This window comes from Ovis canadensis, chromosome 16 (assembly GCF_042477335.2).
Source record: "Ovis canadensis isolate MfBH-ARS-UI-01 breed Bighorn chromosome 16, ARS-UI_OviCan_v2, whole genome shotgun sequence".
NCBI classification, from domain to species: domain Eukaryota; kingdom Metazoa; phylum Chordata; class Mammalia; order Artiodactyla; family Bovidae; genus Ovis; species Ovis canadensis.
Window position 1 is genome coordinate 46,093,404 of NC_091260.1, and position 20,706 is coordinate 46,114,109.

Below are 20,706 nucleotides of genomic sequence, written 5' to 3' on the forward strand. Positions count from 1 at the left end.
TACCTGGATTGATTAGTGATGAGGCCTCATCACTACTTGCCAGTGGAACATCAGCTCTGACCCTAATGCAGGCCATGTGACTGATTCTGCAATGAGACTGAGCAGGGATGCTGTGAGAGCAGCAAAGAGAGGTCCCTAATCTGTCTTGTTGATGGGATGGGGCAGACGCATGTGGATGATTCCTGGGAGAGGTAATCATGATTGATACATAAAGGGTAACTGGAGTACACTTGAAAGAATGAGGGTGGAGCCTTATAGCATAATGTAAAGTTATATGTGGTAGACCAGAAACTCACTGTTCCTGGAGTAAACATGGGAACTGGGGTATAAGGAGATGAGGAGGGTTCAGGCCAGGCCATCATAGTTTCTATGCCAGACGGAGTGAGGTGCTTAGGCTTTACCCTGCAGCACTGGGGAACTAGTGGAGAGTCTTAAGCAGAGGAATGATATAAAATGCTAATTATAGGAAGATTATTTTTGAGGTTGTGAGTTGGAAAGATTTGAGAAGGTCAAGGGGCTTCTCTGGTGGCTCAGATGGTAAAGAATCTGCCTGCGATGCAGGACATCTGGGTTCCATCCTTGGGTTGGGAAGATCTCCTGGAGAAGGGGATGGCAACCCACTCCAGTATTCTTGTCTGGAGAATCCCTATGGACAGAGGAGCCTGGTGAGCTACAGTCCATGGGGTCACAAAGAAACAGACATCACTGAGAGACTAAGCACAGCATGGCACCAAGGTCAAGGCTGAACACAGGTTGACTACTAGGGATGTTATAACACCACTTAGGAAGAAGTCTTAAAGATCTTATCTAGGGTAAGAAATGGTTAAACTCAAGAAATATTGTGATTGAATGACTCATTGATTGTACATAGATAGTGAAGGAGAAGCAAGAGATAGGAACATTTCTGATTCAGTCCCTGAGATGGTTGGCCACTAACAGAAATAGAAGTTGGTGGACAGATGAGATTTGCTTTGGAAAAGATGCTTAATTTCGTTTGGACTATACTGAGTTGAGGCATGAATAATTAACATACTATAATAGAAGTTTTTAGTTCTCACTCCCATAGGACCAGAATGAGTACTCCTTATTGGCAGACAGCTGTCTTCTGTTTGGTAATTCAGGGATTGAGATTTCTCCTGTTCCGTGGCTGCACCATCTTCAACATGTAGTTTGCAGGAAGGGGAAAAACATGGAAACTTGTTCTTGGAAGATTTTATGGTCCAGTCCTGGAAGTATTATATATCACTTTCACCCTGTTCCATTGGTCAGAGATTATCCATATGATGAACCCTAACTTCAAGGAAGGCTGGGAAATGTAGCCAATTGCCCAGAAACAAGAGGAAATTATTTTGGGAATCAGCCAATAGATTGTGCCACAGGGTTGACTGGTGGATATTGAAATCTGAAACTCAGAGCAAAGATTTGAGCTGAAATGTGGTTTTAGAAACATCAGAGATGGAGTGATTTATATCATGAGCACACAGATGAAGTCGCTCATGGAGAACAAGTAGTGACAAGAGCAGGAGCCCAAGGGTAGAGGTTTTAAGTTGGCCAACACACAAAGCTGGTGTGGGAAAAAGGATGCGAGAAGGGGCCTGAAAGAGAGTAGGAGGTATTTTATGAACCGTGGAAGCCAGTGAGTATAGCGAGTGTTCAGAAATTGGTGGACAAGAGTGTAAAATGTTGTGAAAAGGCCCAGGAATGTATAAAATAAACCCTCAGTATTACTGAATCAAATGATTAAATATTAGAGAATGGATTGAGTAGTTCTCACTTCAAGGGCATGATCAAGACAGAAATCGGACCTCAGTGTATTGAAGAGTCTACAAAGAGGAGGATAATTGATGAAACAAGATCTGAGAGAGAACAGGAGCAAGGGTGCTTACTAAAATGAAATTTTGAGTTTATTCAAGTATTGCTTTTTATATAATGCTTTTCTTTTCAGCCCATATTATGATTGATAACTGATATTTGTTACAAGCAATTTTGCCAATTTACTTAGCAGTAGAGACTATTATTTCATTCATAGTTACATATTAATTGGTTTACATGATCAATTCACCTGTCCTGGGAAATACGCATTAATCTTAGAAAAGAAAGTCACATTTTTCTTGGTTCTGAATACAAAGTATAACAGAAAAGAGAAATATGCTGCTGTACTTCTGTTATAACTTTGCTAAGCTAAAGGAAAATTTAAATCTTTATAACCTTTCTCTCTTTGTTTAAACAATGTTGATTATTATGGTTTTTAGTTTCCCTCTATCCTGCACTTTAGCTGGGAACATGTTTAGAGGCCCTTTTCTATCCTAGAACATTTTTTGATAATGGGGAACTGAAATAGAAGTAAAGAAGCTTACATTTGGGTTGAGATGGATTCTTAATGTTCTGGTATTTAATACTGAACAACAAACCTTAGCTTTATTAATAAATAACAGCTATCTTTCCCTTTTTCTTACACTTGATTCACATTTTTCAGTGGGGCACGTAGCATTAGTTTAAAATGCTTTAAAAGTTGTTTCTGTAGATTGTACATTGTTTCTCACTTAAGAACAGAATATTTAGAGGTAACAGATCTGAAAATAAGCCATTACTTTTATATACTAATGATAAAGATGATGGTAAGAATCATTTTCAGTATGTTTTATGTTTTATTTTAAATGGTATTTTAACAATCTCCTTCACTTTTCTTCAGAATTCTGATATTAGGAAATAGGATCAAAGTAAATAAAAATGTGTTTAAAATATTTATTTGGATTTAAATATATTTCCTAGGAAAAAGAGGTAGATGATCATATTCATATTTTATGCCTAATTCTTTAGTTCCTGGTTCATAATAGACCCTGGAAATATTTGTGAATGGAGGATAACACTTGAGTCAGTATCTTCTTAGAAAAGTTTTATAACTGTTGTATTAAATAATACAGGATGCAGCATTCTAGTGCATTTTATTTCAGTATTCTTTTCATACTTGATGTCAGAGTCAATCCATAAAATGAGCTGGCTATGAAATGAGTATCCAGCAATCATCTCCCCATTATGCTAGCCAGAATACATTTCAGAACTAAAGTTGCCCCATTCAAGAAATGTGTATTTGCTGATGAGATTCTAAAGAAAGCCACACTTTGTGTCACCCTGGCCCAGTGCTTCAATCGTGCCCAGAATCTCTCCTTTATTATAGGCCTGTTTTTCTCTAAATACCACTTTCTCTCTTGTGATTTATTTAAAAGTATATTTTTAGCTCCTTAACCTCTCTGTTTTATCAGCTTTTTATTTTGTATATTGAATAGGATATAGGGTTTCTAGGAGGGGGATGAAGACGGAGATGAGATCTGTATCCCAACTCTATCAAATGTCAAGCAGTGTGTAGGACATTTGGATAAACAGGTAATTACAGTGCCTAGGACAGTATCTGGCTGAGTCACAACCCCCCCCCGCCCACCCCCCCGCAAAAGAGCAGTGGTAAAACGTCTCCTTAAGAGGCCTCAGGTCCCCCACTGTTGTGCAGCTGTAACAGTTAGTTCTGTCCCTGTGCAGAATCCTGTCCCTTACATAGAACTGTTTTGGACAACACACCATTTTATTAGTCACACTAGCTGATGTAAGAGATAAGCCTCCTGACTTCAGTGGTTTAGCACCTTATATGTTTATTTTTCACTTGTATTGAACAATGCAGTTTGTTTCTGAATAAGTGGGCTCTGCTCCACATGGTCATTGAAGGACTCAGGCTGAAGGAAGCTCAGTCATCTATAATGTCAGTGTCCAGATTATAGAACTTGAAGGAGCATGATGGATTCCATGTGAGAGGTTTTTATGGGCCAGAACCTGAAACCACAGATGTCTCCTCCCTCTCTTCCGTTGTCTAGCACTCAGGCAGATGTCTTTCCCAGCTGCAGTAGAGAACTGGGATATGCAAGTAGTTGAGTCCCAGAAGAGTGCCTGCTGAGTGGGGCTGAGAGACTGTGTTGAATTTCCCACCTGCTTCAGAGAGTATGTCTTATATAACTGTTTTTTTTCTGCTGGTATAGATAGAATAAGTTGTTTTCCTTTAGTAATTGATTCTGTTTCAGAAATCACTTGGGAATTGAAATGGAAGGAAATGTTGTATTTTCCTTTTCTAACACAATGAACTTACTTAAAAAATGTGAAAACAAACATTTGAAGGTTTTTCCTGTTAACTTGCTAGAATTGCTTTCCCTTAGGGGTCACTGCTGTTCTCTTTCCCATTTGGCAGGCTGCTTTTGTGAAGCATCTCTTCTGTGACACCCCCCTGCCCCAGCCTCTTCCTCCCATTCCTGCCTCTCCAGGCACAGTTAGCATCTGCATCTGCAGTGTTCTGCTAGAGCTCCAACATACCTATGTTAGTTGAAGCCATTCATCCACGTATTCATCCGAGCCCCTATAATGTAGTGATAATAATAATGAACAGTACAGTGACGGAAAGAAAAGGAGAGTTGACATTCACTGTGATAGAATCACATACCGAATAGTGCCAAGGACACAGGGAAGGCACTTAGCTCTGCCTTGGGATGAGGGAGAGGTAGAGAATGCTTCTTTTACAGGGAAGAGATTTGGTTCCAGTCTCTTTAATTGCACAAGGATGCTTTCCCTTCCCTCAGTGGTGAAATTTATGAGGAAGAAGCCTGTCTTCATCATCTCTAACTCTAGCACCGAGTACAGTCAGGCTTATGTTAAGACACTCAGGAAACAGAATTGACTGAATATGTAAGTCGGTAAACTTAGAAACTTTTGTTTATTCCACAGTTTTCATACATTATTTCATCCATTTCTCACAACAGCTTTATGGTAGGGCAGATATTCTTATTCCTGAATTATGAAGAATGAGCCCAAATTCAGAGAGATTTGTGAGTGTACATGCTACATCACGTCAGTCATGTCCAATTCTTTGCGACCCCATGGACTGTAGCCATGAACTGTAGGCTCCTCTGTCCATGGGATTCTCCAGGCACGAATACTGGAGTGGGTTCCCATGGCCTCCTGAGGGGATCATGACCCAGGGATTAACCTGTCTCTCAGTGTTTTGCACATGACACACAATGGGTTAATAGGTCTCAGGTGTTCTGCACTTAATCTTTTGCATTTTTCACTCTTGGAAACAAATGTGTAAGTTTCAGAAGAGTGCTTTGAAGCATAGCATGTGCTTTGAGGACAGGACATTAGATCTCTTGAATTCCTTTGCATGGTGAAGGCTGTTTATTTGCATTGAGTCGAGGGATAAAGTTCTTTTTAACAGAAACAAGAGCTAGTTCTTTTCAGCATGTTTTATAGCTCTTCATATTCCTGCCAGCACGGTTTTATGTGCCTAGTTGGTACTCTATAAGTCTTTCTTAAATAATTGACAGTGGTTTAAAATACATACATCAGATTCACCTAAAATGGACAAGCTTCTTTTTAGAGGCTGTCATTAACTTTCACCAATATCATTGTGTCACAATGGACAAAATTGGACTGTGGTATATTCTAATTCAAAGAATTTTGTTTTAATTCAAGGAACGTTTAGTGCACTAACTAAGTTTCCAATTTTCTTTGGCTTTCTCATTCTTTGGCACTTACACTCTTAGTCTGCCTAGGGAAACCCTGTATGGAAGCTCAGACTGGCTGATATTCTTACCACAGCAGTTGGAGATATTTTAAAATGGACTAGCTTTAGTGTCTTCTAATGCTTTAAAAATCTCAAATTTCTAAGAATTGGAGTTTATGATAGACATTCACTCCTTCCATCTATAACTTTCGTATTTTGTACCATAACATATCAGTGTTCTCTACAGAAATATTATGACTTGGTGCTTAACTTATTAAAATTGCAGTCAAGTAAGGTTGAAGGCATGACTTATAGAAATATAAAATTAGACATTTCTACATGGATATTCTGCTTCATGGCAATCTTAATGTCTGAAGACAGACTCATTTGGTCTCTTCTGCTCCTTTCTTGCTCCATTCTCCAACCATTGCCATGCTTGTCATGTCATTTAATGACAAGCTCCAAACCACGAAGATATCCTGACTACTTACTCCCTTTTCTATTTCCTAATTCATGTTCATGCAGTGTTGCATTGACCTCTAAAATGTTTCTGAAATCAGGGGATTTGAGACTGTTTTAAAGCCAGGTGTGAGTATATTGCCTAATCTCCTTAAAGCTATGAAATTAGGGGGAAGGAGCCAAGAGCCCTGTAAGCATTTACTGTCAAATCAGCAAGAGGACTTGTATGAAAAAATATATTAAATTTTCAGGAGGTTTCAGTGTTAGAAACATTTCTCGTCAATCTACTTGAGTAAGAATTTATTTCATCATCTCTGGAAGCACTTGCTTTTTTCAAAATTCTGTAACCAGGAGACAGACTAGGCAGTGGGAATTATTCAAAATATATGGCACAGAGAATGTGGTTGGTAAATGTTTAATGAATGAGGAGCTGGACAGATGAACAACAATAGAAATGTCTTGATGAAAGGATCCTGAACTCTGCTTCTGTTTTCCGTTTTTGCTTCACAGAAATAGATATTTTTGTTTTGGTTTATTTTTGTAAGAGCAAGAGGAGTGCCAAGTTTTAGAAAGACAGACCCACCTTTCATATTAATCATTACTAGGGAAACACCACTAATGCATTAGTTTATTACCTAGTGGCATTTAATCTGCAGGACATCCAAGAGAGTGCTTTAGAAAGGGTCTGTGATTGAAGACTCAGTGGTGCCAATTGTATGTTTAAAAAGAAAGAAATTAATGTCAGAGGTATATAGATTTTAATCTCCTGTTATTCTGATAGTAGTAATGTGCCCAGAATTTTGGGAAGATTCTTGAGGCTTTTCTTATCCACTGATTGCCTTATTGCTAATATTTCTTTGATGTAATAATGTTAGCTATATTTAATAAATGTGTCATAGTAATATTTATCCTGAACTTATCCTTCAGCCACAGAATAATAGAGAACAGCAGAATATTAAGGTGATAAAGTTCAAGTACTAAGCAATGACGGTCAATGAGTTTTTCTGATTAATTATTCCAGCAACTTCTTGCAAGTTAATTTTGTTACACCATATACTGAAAGGTTGAAAGATAATTACTTCTTATTTTCTGTTTGTTTTGCAGGGAAAGATGGTGAAAGGAATGGGAGGGGCTATGGATCTAGTGTCCAGTGCCAGAACCAAAGTAGTGGTCACCATGGAACATTCTGCAAAGGTAAGGAGGGCTACTTTTGGAAATTCACACTAGGCTGAAATCCTGTGCACCAGGTCATGTGGCTGTGGTTTTTATTGTTTGCTCTGGATCACTCAACTTGATAGTGTTTATATTTTAGACCAAAACATTGCAAATAAAGACAGTTATTTATTATCATTCAGCTAAATGGTTTAACTTTGAAGCAAACATCAGGGCATTCTTTGATTATTTGCCTCACATGCGCATTAAAGGTAAAAGCTATAATGTCTTCAAAGGCAGTGAAAAGATGTTAGGGAAGAGGTGTTGATTCAGGTTTGTAGATATTTTTAATTTGGGGGCCACACCCGGCGGCATGAGGGATATTAGTTCCCCAACCAGGAATTGAACTCGTTCTGCCATACAGTGGAAGCTCAGTGTCCTAACCACTGGACTGCCAGTGAATTCTGATTCAGGTTAAAAGATGGTTATAGTGGTTGCTATTTCTGTGAAAAATGAAAATGCAACAGAATGTGGGTTTTTAAAAGCAGTTATTTTCATATGGATAATATGGCCTTTTACCAAGGCTGTGGAGTTGCCATTTTGAGAAAGTGTTAGAAAATGATGGACTTGGTAACAGCAAGTGGTCTATTCTGAAGAATATTACACTTTTATTTTGATTAATTATTCAGTGTTTATTGAATGCCTATTCTGTGTTGGGCACTGCTGAAATTTGGCTGTGACTAAAAATGGACAAGGATCCTTGACCTCGTGGTGTGTAATTAATGATAATGATGATATCATTATCCTACAGTGTTGATGGCTTCCATTCATTGAGCTTACTCTGCTCCAAAGGTACACTAAGCTCTGTGTGTATTTGTCTGTACAAGCCCATGAGCTTGATATAGGTATTTGTTGTGGGTCCAGAAACAGAGTTTCAGTGAAGTTAAGTACTTGCCTGAGGTCACATAACTAGTGGAACTGAGATTAGTCCTGATACCTCTGACTTTGAAGCCCAGTCTTCTAAATGCCAAGTTATCAGTATGATTTCCTTGCTTATTCCTTTTTTATTTATATTTGAACTAGCTGAGCTTAATTGCCTTCCTGACCCGAATCCCTGGGCTTCTGATAATTTGCAAAGTTGATATTGAGTGACAAGTACGCTTTTCACTCTCTATGCCCTTTGATCATTCTCCTTTTAAAAAATTCTTAGTTTTGAAACAAAAACTATTTGTTTTCACCTTGTTGTTGTTGTTCAGTTGCTAAGTCCTGGACTGCAGCACGCCAGGCTTCCCTGTCCTTCACTATCTCCCAAATTTTGTTCAAACTCGTGTCCATTGAATCAGTGATGCCATTCAGCCATCTTGCCCTCTGTCATTCCCTTCTCCTCTGTCGTTCCCTTCTCCTCCTGCCCTCAATCTTTCCCAGCATCAGGGTCTTTTCCTTGATACCTGCTGTTTTGAGTGGAAGTGGTAGTTCATTTTCACTTTTTTTATTTGGTGATGAAGTGTTGTTGGAGAGCCTGGATCTGAAAGATTTGCATTCGACTTGCTTCCTATGGGGAGTTCTGTTACAGAATGATATGTGTGATGAAGCAGTTTCATTGTGAAAACTGTAATAAATACAAAATTATCATAAATTGCTTAGTAAACACTGAAAACTGAGCCGTGAAGCATAAATATGGAACAATAGAAATGAAACCAACACAGGTGACTTCTGAGCAGTGCCTTGCAAAAAAGCATCCAAAATACTCCATTTCAGAGACAAAAGAATGCCAAACGTGCAAATCAAATCCAGATTTTTTCCAGAACATAATGTCTATTTGGAGGAAACTTGCCGACTTTCCTTTTGTTGTTCCTTCAATGTTGACGCATAGGCAGTGAAGTCCGACTCATTTCAGATTATTTTTGTGCATTCGTTTTCAAAACATTGGGCCTGTATTTAGCAAATTCTCTCTCTCTCACTTCTCTTTTCCCCCCAAACTGTTTTCTTTCTCCTCAGCTGGAATTTTTGATAGAGGAATCATGGCACTTCAAACTTCTGATTAGAAGCCCTTATTAAAGCTTTTCATAGAAGGAAGATACTCCTTTTTTTTTTTTTTTAGCATTTCTTGTTTTTCTTCTCTCAGTGAGGAAATTGGCAGTGACTTTCAGACCAGAACTGAAGTTAGATATTTTCCCTAGATACTTTCAGTTGAACAAACTAACAAAAAGTATTCTTGTGATTAAGAGATTGGTTCAAGATGGTGGAATAGAAGGACATGTGTTTATCTATCTCCTCTTGTGAGAGTCCCAAAATCACAAGTAGCAGTTGAACAACCATTGACAGGAGGATGCAGTAATAATAGTGATTTCTTCATACTTCATAGTTAGATAACCTTGAAAACTGGGCTTCCCTGTTTGCTCAGTGATAAAGAATCCCCCTGCCAATGCAAGAGACAAACGTTCGATCCTTGGGTTGGAAAGATGCCCTGGAAAAGAAAATGGCAACCCACTACAGTATATTTGCTTGGGAAATCCCATGGACAGAGGAGCGTGGTGGGCTACAGTCCATGGGGTTGCAAAAGAGTTGGACATGACTTCAGTTCAGTTCAGTTCAGTCGCTCAGTCGTGTCCGACTCTTTGCGACCCCATGAATCGCAGCACGCCAGGCCTCCCTGTCCATCACCAACTCCCAGAGTTTGCTCAGACTCAGATCCATCAAGTCAGTGATGCCATCCAGCAATCTCCTCCTCTGTCGTCCCCTTCTCTTTCTGCCCCCAATCACTCCCAGCATCAGAGTCTTTTCCAATGAGTCAACTCTTCGCATGAGGTGGCCAAAGTACTGGAGTTTCAGCTTTAGCATCAGTCCTTCCAAAGAAATCCCAGGGTTGATCTCCTTTAGAATGGACTGGTTGGATCTCCTTGCAGTCCAAGGGACTCTCAAGAATCTTCTCCAACACCACAGTTCAAAAGCATCAATTCTTCGGCACTCAGCCTTCTTCACAGTCCAACTCTCACATCCATACATGACCACAGGAAAAACCATAGCCTTGACTAGATGGATCTTTGTTGGCAAAGTAATGTCTCTGCTTTTGAAAATGCTCTCTAGGTTGGTCATAACTTTTCTTCCAAGGAGTAAGTGTCTTTTAATTTCATGGCTGCAGTCACCATCTGCAGTGATTTTGGAGCCCCCCAAAATAAAGTCTGACACTGTTTCCACTGTTTCCCCATCTATTTCCCATGAAATGATGGGACTGGATGCCATGATCTTCGTTTTCTGAATGTTAAGCTTTAAGCCAACTTTTTCACTTTCCACTTTCACTTTCATCAAGAGGCTTTTTAGTTCCTCTTCACTTTCTGCCATAAGGGTGGTGTCATCTGTGTTATTGATATTTCTCCCGGCAATCTTGATTCCAGCTTGTGCTTCTTCCAGCCCAGCGTTTCTCATGATGTATTCTGCATAGAAGTTACATAAGCAGGGTGACAATATACAGCCTTGACATACTCCTTTTCCTATTTGGACCCAGTCTGTTGTTCCATGTCCAGTTCTAACTGTTACTTCCTGACCTGCATATAGGTTTCTCAAGAGGCAGGTCAGGTGGTCTGGTATTCCCATCTCTTTCAGAATTTTCCACAGTTGATTGTGATCCACACAGTCAAAGGCTTTGGCATAGTCAATAAAGCAGAAATAGATGTTTTTCTGGAACTATCTTACTTTTTTGATGATCCAGCGGATGTTGGCAATTTGATCTCTGGTTCCTCTGTCTTTTCTAAAACCAGCTTGAACATCTGGATGTTCACGGTTCACATATTGTTGGCTTGGAGAATTTTGAGCATTACTTTACTAGCATGGGACATGACTTAGCAACTAAATAACAACAAACCTTGAAAACTAACCAAAAGAAGAGTTTTCCTATCTTGCCACCTTCACTTTTTACTCCTGGAATGTGATTCCTACTATATACTGTTCACCTGGACTCATTGTTACTGGCCCAACTTAAGGAAACACAAGGACCTCACCACTTCTTTCCTGCATCTTTTGTCTGCCTGAAGATTGGTAGAGGTTGGAAAGAAAAGAGAGAGGAGAGTTCTTTCACTCCTAGTGGCCTCTCCAGTTAATGACCAGTTCTTTTAGACATGCCAGGTAACTTCTACTGCCTTATGACTAATCGGACAGCCTAGGGGGAGAATCCCTACAGTTTTCTAAGATACAGAGTGGATAGTTTGCAGTGAAGAATTAAAATCTGAAGAAAGAAATATAATCTTGTATTCTTGGGCTGCTAATTTTTTTTTCAGTAAGTGGATGGAGCCATCAGCTGGTCTTAAGTATAGCTTTCTGCTCCTTTTCTTCATCTATAGGGTTATAGTTGTAGGTTACTTACAAATATAGCATGACCTAATGTTTACAAATGTTTTAATCAAATGAAGGAAACTTTCCTTGCAAGTCTTTGCAGCCAGCCAGCAGCTTCTGGTATTTGAAGCCTGGCTGCCTACCATGCTGCTCTAGAGTAACCATCATAACATTTTCCTTGCCTTGAAACTGCCTCTGGAGACATAGAGCACGCACTGGTGTCAGACTGGCATTGTAGAATGGCTTTCATTTAAACTTAGGCATCAAGGTTCCAGGCAGAATTACAAAAAAGTAGTGGTAGTTTTTGGTGTCTATCCACCTTCTTTTTTATCTTCTTTTGATCTCTTGGCATGTCCTTCTTTTGCCCTCTAAAAATGGGGAGAAATAGGGGAAAGGAGTATGAGTTTGAGTCCTCACTAGGTGCAAGGCTCTGTGTATGGCATTGTAGATACTGAATCTATTAACCACTCGGTGACCCTGTAATGTAAGGCTGGGATGTAGGCAGGTCAGAAACTTGTCCAGGTCAGCGGCAGAGCTTGAAGTTTTAGTCAGTTTGGTCTAGTCCATGTTCATCATACAATTCCATGCTGTATCCTCACAGGAGTTACCTCTGTATCACCATACAGTTACCTCTGTATCACCATCCCACCCACACTGGCCATTTTCTGGAAGCATCAGGTTTCAGAATTACTTCTTTCTTTTTTATCATTTTTCCTGGTCAAAGCTCTCCTTGCTTTGTTGAGATGGATATCAGCAAAATGTTCATTTATTTTTTTATTGGCCATGTCATTTGGCTTGTGGGATTGAACTCCTTGCTCTCACTCAGCAGGGACAGCAAGGAGCCCTCACCACTGGACCACTGCCAGAGAATTCTCTCAGCAAAATATTTAAAATAAAGCAACAGAATTGTGTCACTTAGTACCCATCTCCCCTTCTTCCCTTTGTATTAGAACCCTCCCAGGCTGTAGCTGGGCACATTGTAGCCCAGTGACAGAGTACATTCTCCAGACCTCCCTTGCGTGGTGTTGTTCAGTCACGAAATCGTATCTGACTCTTCGAGACCCCATGGACTGCAGCACGCCAGGCTTCCCTGTCCTTCACATCCCTCAGAGCTTACTCAAACTCATGTCCATTGAGTTAGTGATGCTATCCAACCATCTCATCCTCTGTCATCCCCTTCTCTTCCTGCTGTCAATCCATGTGACCAAGTTTGAGTCAGTGGGATTTGAGCATTTGAACCCATGTAATTTCTGGATCATACTCTTAAAGATAAAGCCCATGTCTTTGGACTTTCTTTGCCCCTCTCTGGTCTTCTGAGAAAGACCTTAACTATAGCCTTGGACCCAAAGTTGTAAACCACATGCTACCCCAGTGCAAAGCTGTTCTCAACAACCTGGATCCCTAGGCACCACATCTTCTTTTTTATTAGTTCCTCCAGGGCTCCATGTAACTTCATCCAAGGCCCTCTGCACCTCTGACCCTCTGCATCTTTCTTGGATGCTATATAAATTTTTGGCCCCAACTGTTATTCTTCACTTAGCGAATCCCTGATCCTTATTTCCACACTGGAATGGTCTGATGAATTTTAGGACTGTATTTCTTCCCTATTAGATAACTCCCCCCGATTGTTCCATAACTACCTCAGCTATAACACTTATACAAGTAAAATCATCATTTCCTCTAAAAATCTTCCATCTGCTAGCACAACTCGAGAAGTGATGATGTCCCTGCCCCTTCTGGAAATTACCCATGGAATTTCTGCCCCTCCCCTGGCACCAAGCACTGTACGTATTGCATCCACAACACCCCTGTGATCTGCTCCATCCTGTCCATTTCTGCTTGTTTAGGTCCTTGTCACATCTGCATAGCATCCCAAAGGTCCTCTTTCTGCTAGACAGACTTTCTTTCCTGGTAACCAGTCATGCCATGCCACTGCCAAAGTGACTAGTCTCAAACTAAAGCTGGATTGAAATAGGGCCACATTATTTAGCTTACCTGAGCCTCCCAATCTTTTATCATCAACTTTCCAGCAGCCCACCTCATTCTGTTTCCAGGGCTTCGCTTCTTCTAGGATCTCTACAAATACATCGTGTTGTTTCAAGTTCTTAGTTGTTTCCATGTTCTGTTCTCTTTCTTTTTATATATAGCTCACTTTGACCTCTACCTTATCAAATATAAATGAGCCAGCTTTTTATGAATTTGCTGGCTTAGCACCTTCCATCCTCTGACGAATATTCTTTGATGCTTTTTCTGGAAATTTAGCAGAATTATTGTATGTAAGTATGTTAACTTACTTGTTTCTGCAGGCACCAAATATTTGTTGAGTACCTACTATATGCCGAGCACTATAATAGGCTCTGAGGAAGTTAAAAATAGAAAGATGTGGTCCTTCATTTAGACAGATCATAGTCTCATGGGGATAGAGTCATAGAAACCAATACTTAGAATAGTTACACATCAAAGTGCATCTCATGGGATGCAGCATTTGCATGGAGATCTGATGGATGGGGCAAAGTTTGAAGGGACCTGTGTGTTGCAGGTTAGAGGAATAGGCACTGGTGTTGGAGGGCAATGCAAACTAAGATCCCTATTGTCAGAGACAAAAAAGAAGAGTTGGATGGAAACACACACACACACACACAGTTCTCCACACAGTGGAAGGAGTGATGTTTTTAAAATATAAATCAGATTATATTACTTCTTTCTGGGCTCAGAAACCCTCCAAGGCTTCCCATCTCCCTTTGATCAAGTTCAGAGTGCTACATATGATCTCTAAGGCCCTCCTTGGTTTGTCAACATCAATCCCAGTACCTCTGTGATTCCAGCTACTGGGATTCTCCCACTTGCCTACTGAGCTCTCAGTTCAGTTAGGTCGCTCAGTCGTGTCAGACTCTGCGACCCCATGAATCGCAGCACACCAGGCCTCCCTGTTCATCACCAACTCCCAGAGTTCACTCAGACTCACGTCCATAAAGTCAGTGATGCCATCCAGCCATCTCATCCTCTGTCATCCCCTTCTCCTGCCCCCAATCCCTGCCAGCATCAGAGTCTTTTCAGATGAGTCAACTCTTCTAATGAGGTGGCCAAAGTACTGGAGTTTCAGCTTTAGCATCATTCCTTCCAAAGAAATCCCAGGGTTGATCTCCTTCAGAATGGACTGGTTGGATCTCCTTGCAGCCCAAGGGACTCTCAAGAGTCTTCTCCAACACCACAGTTCAAAAGCATCAATTCTTTGGCACTCAGCCTTCTTCACAGTCCAACTCTCACATCCACACATGACCACAGGAAAAACCATATACTTGACTAGACGGACCTTAGTCGGCAAAGTAATGTTTCTGCTTTTGAAAATGCTGTCTAGGTTGGTCATAACTTTTCTTCCAAGGAGTAAGCGTCTTTTAATTTCATGGCTGCAGTCACCATCTGCAGTGATTGTGGAGCCCCCCAAAAAATAAAGTCTGACACTGTTTCCACTGTTTCCCCATCTATTTCCCATGAAGTGATGGGACCAGATGCCATGATCTTCATTTTCTGAATGTTGAGCTTTAGGCCAACTTTTTCACTTTTTCACTCTCCACTTTCACTTTCATCAAAAGGGTTTTTAGTTCTTCACTTTCTGCCATAAGGGTGGTGTCATCTGCATATCTGAGGTTATTGATATTTCTCCCGGCAATCTTGATTCCAGCTTGTGCTTCTTCCAGTCCAGTGTTCCTCATGAGGTACTCTGCATAGAAGTTAAATAAGCAGGGTGACAGTATACAGCCTTGGCGTACTCCTTTTCCTATTTGGAACCAGTCTGTTGTTCCATGTCCAGTTCTGACTGTTGCTTCCTGGCTTGCATACAGATTTCTCAAGAGGCAGGTCAGGTGGTCTGGTATTCCCATTTCCTTCAGAATGTTCCACAGTTGATTGTGATCCACACAGTCAAAGGCTTTGGCATAGTCAATAAAGCAGAAGTAGATGTTTTTCTTTAACTCTCTTGCTTTTTCCATGATCCAGCAGATGTTGGCAATTTGATCTCTGGTTCGTCTGTCTTTTCTAAAACCAGCTTGAACATCAGGAAGTTCACAGTTCACGTATTGCTGAAGCCTGGCTTGGAGAATTTTGATCACTACTTTAGTAGCATGTGAGATGAGTGCAAACTGTGTGGCAGTTGCCTTTCTTTGGAATTGGAATGAACACTGACCTTTTCCAATCCTGTGGCCACTGCTGAGTTTTCCAAATTTGCTGGCATATTGAGTGCAGCACTTTCACAGCATCATCTTTCAGGATTTGAAATAGCTTCACTGGAATTCCATCACCTCCACTAGCTTTGTTTGTAGCAATGCTTTCCAAGGCCCACTTGACTTCACATTCCAGGATGTCTGGCTCTAGGTGAGTGATCACACCATCATGGTTAATTGGGTCATGAAGATCTTTTCTGTACAGTTCTTCCATGTATTCTTGCCACCTCTTCTTAATATCTTCTGCTTCTGTTAGGTCCATACCATTTCTGTCCTTTATCGAGCCCATCTGTACATGAAATGTTCCTTTGGTATCTCTAATTTTCTTGAAGAGATCTCTAGGCTTTCCCAATCTGTTGTTTTCCTCTATTTCTTTGCATAGATCGCTGAAGAAGGCTTTCTTATCTCTTCTTGCTATTCTTTGGAACTCTGCATTCAGATGCTTATATCTTTCCTTTTCTCCTTTGCTTTTCGCCTCTCTTCTTTTCACAGCTATTTGTAAGGCCTCCCCAGACAGCCATTTTGCTTTTTTGCATTTCCTTTCCATGGGGATGGGTCTGGATCCCTGTCTCCTGTACAATGTCACGAACCTCCTGCCATAGTTCATCAGGCACTGTATCTATCAGATCTAGGCCCTTAAATCTATTTCTTACCTCCACTGTATAATCATAAGGGATTTAATTTAGGTCATACCTGAATGGTCTAGCAGTTTTCCCTGTTTTCTTCAATTTGAGTCTGAATTTGGCAATAAGGAGTTCATGATCTGAGCCACAGTCAGCTCCTGGTCTTGTTTTTGTTGACTGTATAGAGCTTCTCCATCTTTGGCTGCAAAGAATATAATCAATCTGATTTTGTTGTTGACAATCTGGTGATGTCCATGTGTAAAGTCTTCCCTTGTGTTGTTGGAAGAGGGTGTTTGTTATGACTAGTGCATTTTCTTGGCAAAATTCTATTAGTCTTTGCCCTGCTTCATTCTGCATTCCAAGGCCAAATGTGCCTGTTACCTCAGGTGTTTCTTGACTTCCTACTTTTGCATTCCAGTCCCCTATAATGAAAAGGACATCTTTTTTGGGTGTTAATTCTAAAAGGTCTTGTAGGTCTTCATAAAACTATTCAACTTCAGCTTCTTCAGCATTACTGTTTGGGGCATAGACTTGGATAATTATGATATTGAATGATTTGCGTTGGAGATGAACAGAGATCATTCTGTCATTTTTGAGATTGCATCCAAGTACTGCATTTCGGACTCTTTTGTTGACCATAGTGGCTACTGCATTTCTTCTGAGGGATTCCTGCCTGCAGTAGTAGATATAATGGTCATCTGAGTTAAATTCACTTATTCCAGTCCATTTTAGTTTGCTGATTCCTAGAAAGTTGACGTTCACCCTTGCCGTCTCTTGTTTGACCACTTCCAATTTGCCTTGATTCATGGACCTGACATTCTAGGTTCCTATGCAATGTTGCTCTTTACAGCATCAGACCTTGCTTCTGTCACCAGTCACATCCACAGCTGGGTATTGTTTTTGCTTTGGCTTCATCCCTTCATTCTTTCTGGAGTTATTTCTCCACTGATCTCCAGTAGCATATTGGGCACCTACTGACCTGGGGAGTTCCTCTTTCAGTATCCTATCATTTTGCCTTTTCGTACCATTCATGGGGTTCTCAAGGCAAGAATACTGAAATGATTTGCCATTCCCTTCTCAGTGGACTGAGCTCTAGCCAGACTCTATTCCTGTAAGTTTCTGGAACATTCCAAACACCCTCTGCCTCGGGGCCTCTTTGCTTGTTGCTCTCTGTGCCTGGAAAGCTCTTCCTCAGGTATCTGCATGGCTTGCCTCCTCAGTTCAGTCAGATCTCTGTTGAGAATACCAGAGCAGCTTCCCCTGACTATTACACAAAGTGAAATTCCCCCCTCTTCTGATGATTATTCATCTCCTTTCTGCTCTAGAATGTGAGTTCCATGAGGGCAGGGGCTCTTTCTATCACAACAGCTGAGGAGAATCATGCCCAGTGCATATTAGGAATCAGTAATTGTTGAATTCATTAATTTGAACATACTTGACCAGTTTTAACTTTTTCCAAGCAGTTACATGTTCATAAACTGCCTCTATTTTATCATTATAACACTCTTTTGAGGTAAGTCTTAACTGTTTTCCTTCTAAAGATAATCCAACCAAATTTCATGGAGATTAAACATTCTGATAAAGGTCAAGTAGAAAATTAAGACCAAGTAGAAAATTAAGACCAGACGCAAGCTGAGAACCTATATATCCTGCCTCCCTTTTCTGTTACTAAACTTTTCTGTCTGGCAACTACCATCATCACTAACAATATAAAGGAAAGTTTTGTTCTCAGTATTGTGTACTGGAAATGTGTTCCTAAGGGTATAACTCTCAGAGCACAAAAGCAAAGAAATTCAGTCATAGTTGTCATTTATTGGAAACAGGCAAAGCTCCAGTACTTATTTTTGAGAACATAAATGAGAGCTCTATTTCTGAAACAGGCTTAGGTTTTATTTTTATTACAGTAGGAGGCTTGGATTCTAAAGGATAAAAAGAGTCATAATTATATTGTTATGAAGATGAGGATAAATCTTTGTGAATAATATTTTTATTAAGTCTAATCCGTATCTGATAGCAAAGCAGTCATATCAAAATGTTGAATACTGTTTTACTTTGTCTTTGCTTCTTAAATATAATGTAACTTATTTTTTAACTTTTATATTGGGGTATAGTTGATTAACAATGTTGTATTAGTTTCAGGGGCACAGCAAAGTGATTCAGTTATACATATACATATATCTATTCTTTTTCAAGTTCTTTTCCCATTTAGGTTATTATAGAATATTGAGCCAAGTTCCCTGAACTATACAGTAGCTTCTTGTTGATTTTATGTTTTAAGTATGGCAGTGTGTATAGGTCAATTCCAACCTCCCATCTGTCCATCCTCCCCACCTTTCCCCCCAATTAGAAGTTTGTTCTCTAGGTCTCAGATTCTGTTTCATATATAAGTTCATTTGTCTTTTTTATCATGAAGTTGAGAATAAATCTTTGTGAATAATACTTTTATTAAGTCCATTTCATATATGATAGGAAAGGTGTCATATGGAAATCTTGAATACTGTTTTACCTTGTCTTTGCTTTCTTTTTTTTTTTTTTGTGCAGAGGAATTATACAAAGTATAGATGAGATTTATTCATCCTTTTTAATTTGGATCAAATATATTACCAAAGGCCGCAAATATGAAAGAGTTTTTTAAAAAATGCTTTCTCAGATACATCCTTGAGATAATTTTCAACAACATTGAAAAGTATCTCAAGATAAAGTAATTCATAATTAACAGTTTCATTTGGTTTAATTTTTTTTCATTCATAAGAGCTTGTCTCTGTTTTATAATTTGTTAATGAAACTTCTTGGCTAGGCTTGTTTGGAAAAAAAAAACAATATTCACCATTAAAAATAGAAATCCTCACATGGTTTTGTCTTTTTTATTTGTCCGTTAATGATGGACATGCCTGCAAAAAAAAATGTTATAATGGAAGAAAATAGCAGAGCACAACCCAGCAACCAATAAAGCCCTTTAAAAAGTCTTATAGAATTTAATGAATAACATTAAGTCCTGTGATCTTGAGTATCCATGGTTCTTGATAGGAAAGCTAACACTTCAGTGATGGAAAGCTAACAGTTCAGGGATGGAAAGAGAAAACAATTTCTGCTCAGTCCTGGACTCTGCCATCCTTTGTGTAGAGACCATAGGATGCAGTCTTTGGAGAGAAAATAAAAGGCCATGATAAAGACCTTTGTATTATATTGAAGAAAAAAGGCCTTCTATTCTAAGGTCTCAAAGCCCTAAAGACTACTTTCAGGGAAATGACTTGCTGTATCTATTGTCTCATTTGGCTGGTCTTCCCCTGAGAATGTGCCTGTGTAACTACAAACTGTTATTATATCCACTTGTAAAAACCATTTGTAATAGCAATTGCTCTCCACTTCAGAGCTAGCTGAGTCTTTCCACTGAAGTCCTATGTGGATTGTTGGCATCCTGACCAAATAGGTGCTATGTAAAGGCTAAAAATATCCCATGAGGATAAACTCAGTGTGAGTAATATGATCATCATCCTGTCCTTTTATTCTGTGTACCTTGATTTTCTTTCTTTAGCAAGTCACATGTTTCCCTTCTAGGTACCGTACCAACCATCACAGTGATTTGACAGCCGTGGGTTTTGTAATAGAGTGTTCCCCAGTTTTTTATGTCTGTTCTGTGTGTGCTTGTGTGTGTGTGTATAGAAGGAAGGGGTGAGGGCAGTGGCACTCAGGTTTCTTCCATGATATTTTGGCATGCTGTAAGAGAGGCCTGTCCTTGGTTTTGTTTCGCCACCAGACAAAGTATGGAGTATTCCTTTGGCAGAGTCAGCCTTTTAGCCTTGCTTTTCAGCAGATGAATGTAAACGTTGCAGCTTTAGGAGGGAGCAGGCAGAAGTAGAATAAGTAGAATTCACTCAGTTTCTGTCTTACACTTTTGTATGCTTCATAATGCAGTCCTTTTTCTTTTTTCTTTTTTTTGGCTTTGCCACATATCTTGTGAGATATTAGTTTCCTGACCAGGGAGTGAACCCAGGCCAGGGCAGTGAAAATGTGAAGTCCTAACCAGTGGACCACAAGGGCATTCTCTATAGTAAGTCTTGAGGTGTCTTTGCTTCTCCCTTTGCTCATGCCTCTGTCTATCCCCCCTAGGTTCCTTTGCACACTTCTGTGAGCTTTATTTCTCCTAGTGAGCTCAGAGACGCTCAGGAGGTAGAAGTACATTTCCTAGGACTAAAGCAGCCTGCAGTAGACCACAGACACTCAGCCACACGATATTTTACAACTCTAATGCTGCCAGATTCCTTGGATCAGAATTGTAATAGTCAGACAGCATTTATTGATCACTGTGGTTTGTCTAGTACTGTACTCATTGCTGAAGATACAGAGATAAATTGTTTCAGCATCCAGGGAGCTCAGAGTCTAA

The 20,706-nt window shown here is 39.9% G+C and overlaps 1 protein-coding gene across 1 annotated transcript in view; it reads left to right on the forward strand.

Moving 5' to 3' along the window:
• Positions 1-20,706, forward strand: part of OXCT1 (3-oxoacid CoA-transferase 1) — a 161,764-nt gene that overhangs the window by 119,310 nt on the left and 21,748 nt on the right. Inside the window, exon 14 of the mRNA XM_069556449.1 lies at positions 7,103-7,192. Within this exon, the coding sequence (XP_069412550.1) occupies positions 7,103-7,192 (90 nt within the window). The remainder of the gene's footprint in view (positions 1-7,102; positions 7,193-20,706) is intronic.